Source organism: Montipora foliosa, chromosome 4, assembly GCF_036669935.1.
Source record: "Montipora foliosa isolate CH-2021 chromosome 4, ASM3666993v2, whole genome shotgun sequence".
In the NCBI taxonomy this organism is placed as follows: Eukaryota; Metazoa; Cnidaria; class Anthozoa; order Scleractinia; family Acroporidae; genus Montipora; species Montipora foliosa.
In genome coordinates, this window is record NC_090872.1 from 36,220,345 (window position 1) to 36,235,344 (window position 15,000).

The 15,000-nt window shown below is 37.8% G+C and overlaps 2 protein-coding genes across 4 annotated transcripts in view; one reads left to right on the forward strand and one right to left on the reverse strand.

Moving 5' to 3' along the window:
- Positions 1-8,344, reverse strand: part of LOC138000728 (uncharacterized) — a 23,935-nt gene extending 15,591 nt beyond the window's left edge. The window contains exons 1-2 of one of the 2 annotated variants that reach the window (XM_068847351.1): positions 8,153-8,344; positions 918-1,188 (exon numbers count right to left, since the gene is read on the reverse strand). In XM_068847351.1, coding sequence (XP_068703452.1) covers positions 918-1,188; positions 8,153-8,269 — 388 coding nt within the window. In that variant the 5' untranslated portion in view covers positions 8,270-8,344. Of the gene's footprint in view, positions 1-915; positions 1,189-8,152 lie in introns of both variants that reach the window. The other variant, XM_068847350.1, reaches the window with a different exon arrangement.
- Positions 8,345-8,484: 140 nt separating this feature from the next.
- Positions 8,485-15,000, forward strand: part of LOC138000726 (pancreatic lipase-related protein 2-like) — a 30,384-nt gene continuing 23,868 nt past the window's right edge. The window contains exons 1-3 of one of the 2 annotated variants that reach the window (XR_011123185.1): positions 8,485-8,835; positions 11,934-12,086; positions 13,376-14,290. The gene's annotated coding sequence lies outside the window, so the exon portion shown is untranslated. Of the gene's footprint in view, positions 8,836-11,933; positions 12,087-13,375; positions 14,291-15,000 lie in introns of those variants that run through there. The other variant, XM_068847349.1, reaches the window with a different exon arrangement.

Genomic DNA, 15,000 nt, shown 5'->3' on the forward strand with positions numbered 1-15,000 from the left:
GTTTTCAGAAGTTTGTTTAGAGCGCTTACGGGTAATTTGTTGCAGATCTTGTTTGAAGTTTGTGCTTTCTTGCCGATTCTGGTTCCAAGCCAAGCTGGCGTGTTTCAATGAAATACATCAAAATGTAAATGATCTCGTTTTCAGAGATAAAGTGGAATAACGTACATCAATAAAAGTCCTTTTTTGACCTTGAACCGACAAAGACGATCTGTCACATCACGAGCTATTGTACGTCTGTGATTTCTAATTTAGCATGATTCCTATTCGCTGACTTTTGACAGTCGACTCTGAAATGGCTTCTTCCTTTTCCGTTCGCTTGCTGAGGATTTGCTTGTTTTCTATTAAAACTCTTGCGATTCAGGAAAAATTAATGCCTAACTGGTAAATTCGACAGTAAATTTCGCTGGAAAAACCGATATCACACTCATCTCGTGATTCATGCGATATCGGTTTTTCGGGTGAAGAAAATGACACAGTTAAGCAATATCCGGAAAAACCAAAACGCGGACAACTTGAAAGGCTTTTATTTTCACTAATCTTACAGCCAGTAAGATTAAACAACCCGGGAGCTCCGCTTTTAGGCTTGGCTAAATCTATGTATTAGGTTGTCATGAAAATATTTTCAAGGAAAAATTAAGCGCACTCACGCGTTTTCTTTCTTTATTTTATTTTTTTGGTCGTCTGTTTGTGTCAAACAAGCGTGTTCCTTGCAAAAGTGTTGGCAGATAAATAATATGGAACCATTTTTCTTATCAGACTAGATGTCTTGGAATTTTCTAATCTTTTACTCACTAACTTGCAAGTTTCAACACCAAATATCTGATTAACTTGTTACTCTGGTTCTTGCTAAATAGAAAATGCGCTGATTGAGACAGGCCTTACTTGGACGTTGTTCTGAACTGAAGTACATTACCTACCTTTAACATACACTCTCCACTGTTTAACAACAGATCCATTGATCATAAATGAGTAGAGTCCTGAGTTATTTCTATCCGCATTCTTAATCTTCAACCAAAAAGTTTCCTTTCCTTTTTTAACCTTGGATCCGATGGCAAAATCAGCATCATTTTGTAAAATAAATGATGTATTTAATGTCCAATAGCTGTTTTCAACTCTATCCGCAGTTTTTGGTTTAAAACTTAATTTCTTTGTGTCCCCAACGGCATACGTCTTACGGACAGGGTTTGCCTGAAAAAGAAGAAGGGAATAGTTTTCGTTAAATCCCTCACTGTTACTTCCAAGGATCTCCCTGACCATCCGTGCATACGTGTTCTGCTAACCAGGCAAATAAACTTACGCAACAAGTCATTTTAAGCCAAGGCACAAAACTTGGGCCGTGGTTATTTATTTTAATGATAAATGACCAAAATCCTCCAAGCGTTTCCAGTTGGAAGTATGTCGACGATACGACCCTGGCTGAAATAGTCCCAAAGGACACTACCAGTAATAACCAGGAAGCTATTGCCGAAGTAGAACCTTGGTCAACAATGAACAAACTACAGTTGAATGCTAAGAAGTGTAAAGAATTAATTATAGACTTCAAATTCGCTAGAAGTGAATTTGACCCTATTGTAATTATTACAAAAGAACTTTGCATAGTAGAAAATGCTAAAATATTAGGTGTCACTACTTTAAATAAACTCCAAGGGAACAATCATATTAACAACACCATTAAAAAGGCAAAAGGTCTTTATTTTCTAGTACTATTACGACAAAGCTGAAGTATCACCATCAGATTTAATTAGGTTATATTCTAGAGTATTGTTTGCCAATGTCCCATAATGCTATTTCAGAATATCTATCTAACGATTTAGAACGTGTAAAAAATAGGGCGCTCTGAATTATTTCACCTGGAACAGTTACAACAAGAACCTAGAGCTATTTAACATGAGTTCCTTATATGATAAAAGAACTGACCTCTGTAGAATATTTTTTAATAATATCATTGCAAATCCACCAAATAGGTTACATCATTTACTGCAGCGGAGGAACATTCATAAGTACAATTAAGACATAAGCACAATTTTGCGCTAACTATTAACAGGTTTAAGAATACTTTTATACCAGCTATGAGCAAGTTTCACGTTTCATATAGATATTTTAATTACACAATAGTCTATAACAAAGGTTTTTTATCACATGTTTTATCACATGTTCAAGTAGAGTACATCCTATCTTATTACATGTTAGTTCATATTTTTTATAGTTAATATTTATTCATAGTTGTTATTACTTATGCAATTCAGTCTTTTGGCTGCAATGTAAATTATTTTTTTAAAAAACTCTATACTATACTATCAAGCCTGGTGGTCCAGGCTTTCATAACCATATAGAGGCCATGACGAGATGACTTCAAAAGTTGCCTCCAACAACTAAAACGTTTTTGAGACAATTGCCCACATGAATACGGGCAATATCATATTCATCTGCGGTCACCACAAAAGGTAATTACAGCCGAGACAATCTTGTCTCCTTGTGTTTCGGCAATGTCTGTCATACAATCGCACGATTGTGTGAAAATTTGTTATCGCGGATCATGACATTTCCATGGCCAAGCTGTGCACTATTAAGGTGATGATGTCCACTAGCTATTAATTTGCATAATCATATCATATCATATCATATATCTTTATTTACCCTCGGATTTTTAGAGTAGCTTGGTGTAGCTAATATCTCCGAGCATTTACCCTCCCAACCATGATACACCACAGAAGACAGACCACAACACCGACACGACAAGTGGGCAGGTTCTCTCTACCTGGCGTGCTTTTGCTGTTAATGTGTCTTTCTACGTGGGCGATGGATTTTCTCGCTAGACAGAGAGAGATTGTGCTAACGTTCCAATGGAAAAAGCTATTCAGGCTGTGTCACGTAAACTAGAGGCTGAACCGGGTCTTCCTCACCGAAAGACAGATTGAAGGTCTAAATTTCGTTCGAAGGTCACCAATTTATCATGAGTTGCTACTTATCTGTGGTGATAGCTAACATCCATTTGGGGGCGTTTTGGAAGAGTTCAAGAAACAAGTTCTGGCATCCGGTGCGCCTTGAACACCTTTACCAAATCTGACACAATTACAATTTGAGTTAGTTGAAGAGTACAGTTTTTTTTTACCTCGATAATCTGCAAGCGAAGATCTTCCTTTCTACAGAGTCTGAGGCTGGTTATGCCATACCCATGCCTACTCTAGACCTTAAGTCGCCTTAAGTGCACAAACACAACGTACCTTAAAGTTAGCCTAATACAGTTGGGAATGAATCAATAAAGTAGAGCGAAATCAAGGGAGGCATCTTCATGTAATTATCTCTTGGTTAATTTCCAACAAAAATAATGGGTGGGTAGAGGGTTGCCTCCTGATAACCATTTGAAAGGCGCTGATGAGCCTGGCGAACTACTCCCATAACACACAGAAGAGGCCAGAACACACAAGGGAACATGCAGCAGAGATACATCTAAGTGTTTGCAGGAATCAAAAGACATGTAAGCCCTCACCAAATATCTGTTACAAGCCTTTTTGTTAGCTTTGCCTTGCGACATGTAGCTCTAATGAAGACACCACAAACAAGATTCTAGTCTCCACACATTTTATTTCTGGCAAGATATTATGCTATTTGCTTGTGAGGAGCAGTGATAAAAGTAAAGAAAAGTCTCTGCTTAGGAGCCAGAAGGCCCATCAGGCCGGCAGTGATAAGATGCCTTAAAACTTTTTGCAAATTTAAATAACAAATATAACTGATTAAATAACCAAAACTAGTTTAAGCTTAGTAACAAGAATTGAAATGATTTACTTTAGATGTAATACTGATGTAAGCTTAACTTTAACTAAAGAAAAGGCATAGGAAAATGATTGTGTATTGTAAGGTTGAGAAGTCTCACTCTAGGCATTTCATGCAATTTTGCTCGATATATGTAGTTAGTCGAGTTCTTGATGGCGATGCTCTTCACAAGAATACATGATTTAGTCAAGCAGAATGGATTAAACAACCTTTATGTGTTATTCCGCCACATAAAATTCCAAATCTCGATGGCATATTTTGTAACCAAATGCACAATATAATGCACGATATAAATAACACTGCACATCCACTAAACTCCACAACTCCGAGGAAACTTGCTCTAATTTGCTTTTTGTCAGGGTGTATGGGTAATTGATAAATAAACTCACACCGAAAGCTCAAAGAAATTCTTTTACATTTATGTGCCAGGAAAGTAAGCCAGAAATCCGTATAAATTCACGTGTAGGACAAGTGTTATATGTACGTGCTGGGTGTATATTTTTCATATCTGATGCAGAAATAAAAATGGCAACTGTACCACAAAAGCTCACAATATTCTTCCTTGAAAACCGCATTGTGCCGATCGATCGCGTAGAAATGCCTCATCATGTAATTTTTAGCATCGGCCGTTTTGCATGTACCTCTGGAGGAAAGGCTACCCTGAGAATGTTATGGTCACCTGACTTGACTCAAGCTCACGCGAGTCTACACATAGAGACATGGACACTAGCTGGAATGAATGGCGGACAAAAAATTGTTCATGATCACGGATAGAGGAAGAGCCTATAAAGTGTCAACAATGACTCAGGAAAAGACGTTTCATTGAGAAACACCTTGTCATACGGTACTTGTTAGGTTATATTGGAGTGTTCTGCCTAACTGAAGCAGTAGAAGAACATTTATTGGTTGGATTCCCGAAAAGGATCAACCATTGTTTCATGCCATTGGAATGGAGTATAATTTACCAAACTTTCGTTTTCATTATATTTTACAGTTATTTGCCAAAAGTAAAGTGAGTGTACATCTGAGATGAATAATTTTGTGAGTATAACTTCAGAGCTGAACAACAGAGAATTGATAATCGACACAGTTTATTTCTGTTGTAAAGGTCTCGAGTGCCTGCGGGAGCCCTGCCATTTTGTTTTGCTTTATATTCACTAGCAAGTGCGGTGAATACAAAATCATATTATTATCTCTATAGGAAACCAATCAACCAATCAGATTGTTAGAAACTCTTTGTTCATCTCCGAGATTCTGCTAATTATTTAATGTGGTTGCTTTTATTCCAGCCCAGCAACTTATAGCTCTAGTGGCATTCAGGCATAGACATTTGACACTGTCATATAGCCATTAAAAACTGTGAAATATTATTATTTCATAGTTTTTTTTTTTCTGATTTTGGAAAAGAAATAGGGAGACTTTTAATCAGTTAATATTTTGTGACGTAAGTAGAATAAGCAATTTAAGTTGTCTAAGGTGGCCTTAAATCGCCTTAAGTCGCCTTAAGTCGGCTGATGTTTTGGGCATTTTTTTCTTAGTGGCCTTAAGTTTCAGCGATTCAAGGTTCCAGAGTAGGCCTATGCCATCCTCTTTTCGTAGGCATATCGGTCACAAGAGATGGCGGACGAGTACCTTAGCGTACTTGGCGTATCTGAGGTTACAAAAGGCAATGTTGTGATTTGATTTCTATTCAAGCAGTGATCTCTCATAGAAAGAAACGCGTCTCGTCAGTTCTTGTGTCCAACATTTGTCCGCCATTTATAGTGGTGAAAAAGGGTTATGACAACTAAAGAGACAACCTCCAAAGTACACGATCCTACCTACATGAATTCAACTGTGGACACTTTTTTGCACACAGAGATCTCCACACAAAGAACAGTGACAATTTCAGGCAATGAGGAAACCCTGATAGCTGCCAGAAGAGATGCGAGCGAGAGCCTCTACCGCCGACAACAGAAAATATTAAGATAAATAGCGTGTCGGTAAAACGAGATATTGTGAAGTACCTCTCTAACAAGCCAATAGCTTGCGTAGCCGGCGGTTTGGTGAATTTTAGAAGCTTCTTTCCACAGGTGAAAATAAGCCAAAAGAGCAAGCGAAGGGGGATGCAATCAACCTCATTTTGAAACTTCCCATTCCCAAAACACGCGTTTGGTGTCAACAACCAAGCAATCATAGCGTAAACATTGGCAGGAATACAATTAATTCGCTAGGGAAAAATCTACAAGATCGAACTGAGATTTCAACTTACCGTTAGCGTTTCCTTGTCCAAGTTTTACTGCACGCGAGTCGTCGACAATGATAGCTGACAATCTTGTTTCACCGCCTTGAGAAATGCCTTGCCCAGCTCGTCTTCTGCTGATGCGAGAACTAGCTGGAACATCCCAAAGGATACATCTTCCAGCCAGGCAGCCCGCAACCAAGGTTTCCGTGAGCCCTTATACGTCAGCCTTTTTAGCTGGTCATGTATTGATAACATTTCTCAAAGGTGAGATTACTCATTTTCTCCTTCACACATATGAAGCTTTTTCCAATTCCTGTGAGAAGGACCGCTAAAACATCCCCTCTAAGTGTTAGCTGCTCAGGTACAACGTCTTTCTGCTCTTTTTTTTAAAAACAACAGAAAATCCCGTCCAAGCTCCTGCACGGTAGTTTCCAGATGTTTTGAAAACAGATCGTTGGCTCTTTCCGCTTTGTTTTACGAAAGGGAGCAACAAATTTTGACTGACAGGCCGATTTCCTCGGACACTTTATCAGGCAATCAGGAACGATACTTTTCCCGTCCGCTGGCGAGTGGGAGTATCGAAAATCTTGAGGGGCTGAATGCAGGCTGTTTCTCGCTCCTTCTCCTAGCCCCCTCCCAATTCGCTTGCTCTTAAGGCTAACAAGCCAACCACAATGTCAATTTAGGGGAAAGAGAAAAGTCTCGACAGTCCTTCTTTCTAACGGATAGTCGTTTATAGTAATAAAAATGGCCACGAAATTTACTAATTTAAAAAAAAAACTGGACCGCTAACTCAATTTTTCTGAAACAAACCATTACATCTCGTAGACACCTCAGCAACATCACAAAAATTAACTGGACCAAAAGCTACGAACGCCCCATTTGCAAAAAACAATCAAACCAGCTCTTAAGAAAGGAGATAAGACAGAAATGTTCGAGGTTATAAAGAGATCTCTCCATCGGTTTAATTAAATTAATAAAAAATTTAAAAATGTGTATTTGAAATGCGGCCCGGGTTATATACAAAATCGAGAAGTGATCCAGATAAATTGTCCAGTTAAGTACGAGGATCACTTCTCCATTTCTTAAATTAACATGTTAAGGATTGCAAACAAAATACTGAAAGAAGAAACAGATACGGCAACAACTGCACATCAGGAAAGCAGGCGACTTCCTCAAAGCTGAGGATAACAGTTAGAGCAAGCGAATGTTTTTCTGTTGCTTTGTGTAGAAAAACAAATAATATCAACTTTAATAGAATATATCTGATCGCCGTGCCATCGAAGTGACCAATCGACATGCTTTTATTGTCTTGTCTACTTCTTCTGATTTAGACCTGTCAAAGCACAAAAAGTCCTTCTCAAACGAAATTCGAAAGATGACATTGATGGCATGGGCATGATGGAACAGAACTGGTAAAAACATAACGGTGTCTTAAAATCCTGGCAGAATATCACTAAGTATGCACTTTTTGCATTTATTTAATTTAATTTGTGGAAGCAGTGGGTAGTTGATTGCATCACAATGATAACAAAGTCTTTTTTGGATATAAAATTTTACTTCATCACAACTTTTCACATTAAAAAAAAAACCTTTATTGAATTGAGGGTCCAACATTTGAAGAACGTTTATTATTTGTTTTTTTTAATTACGATTTTTCTATTTGTAATATTATATCAAAAACGATGCTATCAACGTCCTGCTGATATTGAAGTGATAATTTTAACCTTGTGGAAAATTTCACTTGGTCAAAAGCTCTCTAAGCAAGTCGTCAACTTATAAAAGTCACGGTACATCATTTCTACCCCTTGATCACATTCAGCTCACTTCACAAAGTCCAAAGCCAGCCGTTTGATTTTAACAAATTCACAAAGCAGTTAAATAACGTGAAATATTGGCTTTTGAACATTGCTCAAAGATTAAAGGATGAAAAGTGTATTTCCAATAAAACAGCTAAGCCGTCGTAACTACATGGGTCAGCAGCTTTTGTCTTCGGTTACAACGAGAGAACTAATACTAAGTTCAATTTTTTTTTACGATTCATTCCGCATTCTTTGTTGAGAATTCAACTCGGGGGTGAAATATTCAAGTTTAGTAGAGCTCCGTGTTTTTTCATGTGCATTTACAACATTAACGTGTATCAACTTAACCCACCTCATCATGAAGCGACGAAGAAGAAGCTCTTAATGTCATGCTACATTCCAAGGAGAGAGCAAGAAGAAAGTGCAAGAAATGTGCACTTGTTACACAAGAATGTCCGGCAACCGCCATTTTTATCACTGGCCATAGGAAGTTTGTTCACTCAACCGGAGCATCTGAACATTCCCGCTAGGCGCTTCGTGACAATTCTCCTATGCAAGCTAATATATAGACAACAATACCTGTGGGCGATAAATGAATTAACGTCATCCCGGCCCGCATTTGCATACACCATTTCTCTCTTTTTCAAAATATAGTATGTTTCCCAGTATCCGACCACTTCAGTTTAAAAGCTATGTTTTTATTTTCCTTAGTCGCAAGAACTGTGAAATTTGGCCCGAAGAGTAAACTTAGTCTCTAATATGATGAAAACAAGATTTGCGTTTTTGTGGTACTGTAAGTGCACTACACACTATGTCTCCAGATTGTAAGAGTGAGGGAGTTTAAGAGTGTCCGTGATGCCAGTAAGCCCGCAGCGCGTGCATAAATCACAAAAATAAACCTGTCTGTCGCAAGCGTGCTAAAGTTTCAACATAACGAGCCCCAAAATCGGCAAGAATTTGTGAGGCTGATAAATAATACAGCAGCTGCTACTTCCAAAACGATGGAATTATTCTGGGATAAATAACCTCGTCTAGGTAAGTAAATTTTTTACTTTTTAGAAGCAATGGTCAACCTCAAGAATTACGCGATTGTGATCTTTGTGTTGAATTCGCACATTTCTTGTCAAACTTTATAACACTTGAAAGCAAAAAAAAAAAAAAATTACAAAAAAAACCCCGGCATCTTGCCATTATGTTGACACAGATGTAACCTTTGTAAACACGCACGGTAGATTACGGCGCCCGCTGAATTTGATGTCACTTTCGATTTTGCGATTTACTTGTGCAGCCAAATGTACAATAGAAAAATTGAACGTAGCAAAAATCTCCCAACTTTTTCTTTCGCTGATGGTAACTTTTTATATTCTCGGTTCAAAATTTATGTTGTTTTCATGTCGCAAATTTGTTGCTTATGGCAAAATATTTTTTCTCGGTCGACGCTTCCTGAAAACGTCCTTATGCTCTTCCTAAGAACCGTGTATCAATATTTACTTTTATATCTTTTTTTTTCACACAAAGGAGGCTAACAAAATCTGTACCTCAAGCGTTAAAATAGAATTTTCGGCGCTCAATATATATGTTTCTAGCACAAAGTGGTATTTATTAATTTATTTATTAAACTTCCATCAAATTACAATGCTGTGGAGAAGCTGGACAGGTGAAAACCACATATAAATAAGCTCTATGAATAATACTAAAAAAAAAGATTTTAATTAATTATAATCAAAATAAAGAAGCAAATTTAAGTCTGCAGTCTGGGCCCCGGGGCAAGTGTTCGATGTTTTATATTGTTTCTCAAAAAATAGTTGTGTAATGCTTTTTAAGAAGCCGCTTGAAAGTACTCAAAGAAGTACATAATCGCAGCTCGACTGCTAATGCATCCCATGAAGGCACAACGCGGTTAAAAAATGAATTGCCAAAGGTCGGCTCAGTTTTGCACAAAGGTAAAGTCTATATAGGCCCCTTGTCAGACCTCCTTGTGCGCCTCATAGGATGGAATTCATTGGCAAAGTCGGAAGGATCAAGCGAGTGAAGTTCCTGTCTGCATTTGAACAGGAAATTAATATTTAGCATTTCTCGCCTCAAAGAAAGAGGCAAGAGACTACAGGAGACAAGTCTGCCCTTGTAGTCTGTCAGAAGGTACGATGAACCTAGTAACCCTACGCTGAACTCCTTCAATTTTTATTAAGTTCTTCTTGTGAAAGGCAGACCAGACAGGGATCCTAACGTCCAACTTGTTACGTACCATTGAAACATAAACTAGCTTTTTAGCTTGCATGAGAGCCTTGAACCCATAGGTATGCTTTATGAAACCTAAGGAACGATTCGCTTTTTTAGTGATGGAGTCAATATGCACTTTCCAGCTGAGGTCTCTTGTAACCGTAAATCCGAGATCACGTTAAGAATCTACTGGACCAATCAAAATATTCCCCATCATCTGATATGAATGGATTACAAGATTGAAAGATCTTGATATCCTAAGAATTTTTTATTTAGTAGAATTGAATGACATTCCCCAAGACTCACCCTACTGCTTGACTGCAGAGATATCCTGCTGGAAATTCAAGCGATCCTCTTAAGTGCTTATTTTTCTAAAACACTTGGAGTCATCGGCAAACAATGCGAGGGTTGACTCTGACGAAGGTACGCTAGAGAGGTCATTTATATAAAGCCAAAAATGAGAAAGTTCAAGAACAGATCCTTGTAGCACCCCTGAAACTACAGGAAGCCAGTTGAAAGAACTACCCTCTATCACAACCCTTTGACATTCATTCATTCATTCATTCATTTTATTTATCAGTAACCGCATTAAAAAAACACAATACAGTAGAAATTTATAATAACTTAAAGACGATAGACTACAAATGTTTAAGGTGGTAATGACAAGGAAGCCCATATAGAAGCTGGGGTTTATGAGCTATAGGCTTCCTGACAACATAGGGTACATCATACAAATTACATGAAATTATGGGAACAGCATAAAATATAGAATGTACTATTTTAAAAACAAAAGAAAAAAAGTATGTAGCTCAACAAAGAGTATATTTGACTAAGAAAGAAGGATTTTTTATGTCTTTTGCCAAACAAACGGTGCTTTCACTGTTTTATATTTCGGGACTTAACGAGTTGAAAAACAAAGGTCCTTGAAACCGAATTGAGACGTTTCGGATATTAGTTGACAGGGAGGTATGCAAAAAAGGTTGCAATTTCCAGTATAATGCGAATGTAACTGGCTTGCAAGAGTAAACATATCACGAAAATAGTTAGGAAGTAAACCTCTTTTAAATAGCTACATAAGTTTACCTATCTGGTATAAATAAATGTCAGAGAATTTCAAAATCTCCAGTTCTTTAAAAAGAACATCATTGTGAGAATCGAAAGAAACTTTAGATATTATTCTTATTACCTTTTTTTGCAGAATAATAACGCGACTTAAATTACTCTGATTTGTCGTTCCCCACACTGAAATACAATATATTAAGTAAGGGTAAACTAGACTATAGCAAACACAGTGTAAGGAAGTTTTGGGAAGGCAATAACTTGACTTATAAAAAATGCCTATAGATTTTGATATTTTCCTGGAGACTCTAAGAATGTGAGGTTTCCATGACAAATGTTTATCAAGGATAACACCCAGAAATACTGTTTCTTTCACACAATCAATCTTATTGCTGTCAATTTGAATAGATAGATCAAGTGTTTGCCTCCTTTGGCGTGGTCTAAAAACCATAAAATTCGATTTTTTTTCATTTACACATTTCACAATTTAGGGTTTCAGAAAGTAAATTAAAATCTTTGTGAGGAAAAAATATGTTTGTGTCATCAGCAAAAAGAATAAAGTCCACCACCTTTGACATATTGCACAGATCATTTATATAGAGCAGAAAGAGGAGGGGGCCCTAATATTATAGAGCCCTGAGACACCCCACACTTAATCTGGCAAGACACCGAAATGATACCATTAAATTCCACATATTGGTGTCTACCGCTTAGATAGCTTTCAAACCATCTAAGTGCGGTGCCTTGAACACCATAATGTTCTAGGTTTGAAATTAGAATATGATGATCAACGGTGTCAAAGGCTTTAGACAAGTCTATAAAAATACCAACTGTATATTCCTTATTTTCCATAGGAGAAGTGATTTTATCATACAAACAAGAAAGAGCATAAGCAGTGGAGTGATGTTTGCGAAAACCATACTGGCTATCAGAGAGAATCTTAGAAACATTGAGAAACCTTAGAAGACGATTGTACATTACTCTCTCTAGAAGTTTAGAGAATGCGGGTAAAACAGACACGTGTCTATAATTTGTAAATATATCCTTTTCACCAGATTTAAATAAAGGGATACCAAATCAATTTAAAATTGCTCGAGTCGAGCAATTTTCAATTGATTTGGTACAATACCAGTGGTGATGGATAAGTTAATAATGCTAGTAAAAGGAAAAAATATTTTATGAATAGAATCTTTAATTAAGTTCATAGAAATGTTGTCATGACCTACAGCAGTACCTGAACGACAAGTAGCACATATTTCAATAATTTCTTCCTCACTTGCAACTTCTAGAAATATTGAATTGAGTAGTTTTGGGGGTAAAAAAGAACTATGCGACACACTTCTCTCATGCAGGAATTTTGTTAGCTATATAAGGGCCAATGTTAGTAAAATATTTACAAAAAAGATAAGCTTTTTTTCTTTGGATCGGAAATGTCATGAGAATCTGCCCTAAATACGGATGGTAAACCCCTCTTACCTTTATTTCTATTTGACAGTGCCCAAAAAGGGAGCTCGAAAACCATTTCAAGAGAGAAACTGGACGATAATTTGTAACTAAGCTCCCTTATGGATGGGAACGATATTAGCCTCTTTGAAGCCTGAGGGGACTGAACCAGGCGACAGTGACTTGTTAAAAATATCACAGAGTGATGGAGAGAGTACGTCAGCGCACTCCTTTAAGATCCTTGGGGAAAGATTATCAGGACCCATGGCCTTAGCAACATCAAGACTCAAAAGCATGTCCCTCACCTCTGAAATAGTAATCTGGATAGAATTAAGAGAAGGATTACTATCAAGTGAGGTACGAGGAAAATCCTCTTGGTTGAACACAGAGAAAAATACCTATTAAACAGATTGGCTTTGTCTTCTGGAGTGACTGCCTCCAAACCTAGACCTTTGACAGTTCTAGGCAAGGGTTCTTATACATGTCAGAACTCACATCACATAAAAAAAAAAAGGTGAAGTCAGCTTACAGGCCTAGGTGCCCATCAGGCTGGAGCTTATCCCTGGTTTCTGTAGCATGAAGCGGCTAGGAGTATTTCTACTTCCCCCTTTGATGGCTTGCTAGTCCATCGCAGGGTTACCCCCGGTGGAGAGAGACACCGAGGGAGTAAAGTGTCTTGCCCAAGGACCATTCGCTCCGAAGTCGAGCACACTAACCATGAGGCCACCGCGCCTCCCTCTCATCTCTCCCTCTCCGCGCCTCACATCATATATGTACTGATAATATCTTGACTTTACCAGATTTTTCAGTTGGTTTGTAAGCTTACGCAGCTTTTTTTTATATTAAATTCCAGATTTTTTTGAGAAGTTTGCACCAAACAGTGTTCTTTTGTTCGACAAATGGATAATGTCTGCATCAATCCAGGGACGAGAACTCAATTTCTTAGCAGAAACCCTTGGAATGTTATCGTTGATGCATTTAAAAACAATGTTCAGCCAAGTGGACCAACACGAACTAATATCATCATGGTTAAGTGCTTAATCTAACTTAGCATTTGACAAGTCAAGTATTAGCTTGTTGAAATCAGCCTTTTTATAGTTGAAAAGAAGTTGTGAGGGAACTTGAAAATGATCAACATGTCAGCTCGAAGTCAATATTTCTCGATTCCCTTTTATTCTCTTCAATCTTTCTGGGTTTAGTATTTTACTAGTAACCATATGTCTTCTCAGGGGGCTATTTAACTAAGAGATTTACAATACCAGAACAATATCATGTACTATTAGGGCTACATATTACGCGCAGACAACTTCAATCTCCTGGAAGACAAAACGCAGCTCCGTTAACAATATGGAATAAAGGGCTATGTTACTGCACTACCACACGCACGCAATGCGTGCCTATTTTTACCTTCGTCTCCGTGGTGAAATTTGCATTTCTACGGATGTCCATTGCTGCCCAATATCTGACCACAGGTATAACAACGCAATTAACGTAGCTTTCGGCGGGGAAAGATGTTTTTGTCTGCCTTTGCTCTTGCAAAGTACTTTGGCAGTGGAATTTGGAAAATATTGAAAATCGACTTACGAATAGAGCATCGTGGAAAAATTGAGAATTCCGTTTCAACTTCTTCTTCCGGTAGTTATGAAAAGTGCGGTGTGAAAGCAACACACACGAAAAATAATTCCGCTCGGTAAATCAACGAAGAAAGATTCAATTGAGTTGTATTAGAATAGCATTACGCTACACACAGATCAATTAAAGTAAACGATATATATTATGCTATTCAATGGTTTCAATCTTATCTCTAATAGAAAGCAGTTTTTTCATGTAAATGGTTATAACTCCGACCTCTCCCCATAACTTGTAGTGTTCCCCAAGGGTGTGTTTTAGGATCCCTGCTATTTCGCCCTTGCATAAATGACATACCTTCAACCTCCAGATTGCTAACATTTCACTTGTTTGCTGATGGCACAAGTATATAATTTTCTTCGACTGACCTGAGTATTCTTGAGGAAACATTCAAGCTTGGTTTACACTGCGACATAAGCATAAACATAAACTGATAAGAATAAGCATGACGAAGTTCACAGATGTTTCATAAACATACGAGAAGTGACATAGGCAAGCGCAGTTAGCTCTAGAAAAAAAAATTCGTTGGAGAATGGGACGGGCAGCTTTTCCAAAATGACGGAGGAAAAAGAAATTCTCCACGGCCTACTATTACTCCTTCTGCTTCATAGAAGATGACGACGAAAAGAGAGAGAACGGGAAAATAGACTGAAGAGGTCCAGGTCCTGACTGAGAAAAGCACAAGGAGCCACGGGAACTGCAACCAAAGGACCGATAATTTTATTTCTGTATTTCTCGTAAAGGCTACGTCAGCGTCCAAAGGCTGGGGATAAAAGGACCCATGTAGGTTGCTAAATCCAGGAATGCTTGAAGTTCTTGTTTGCTGGTGGGGGGTGTCATCTTCTTCAA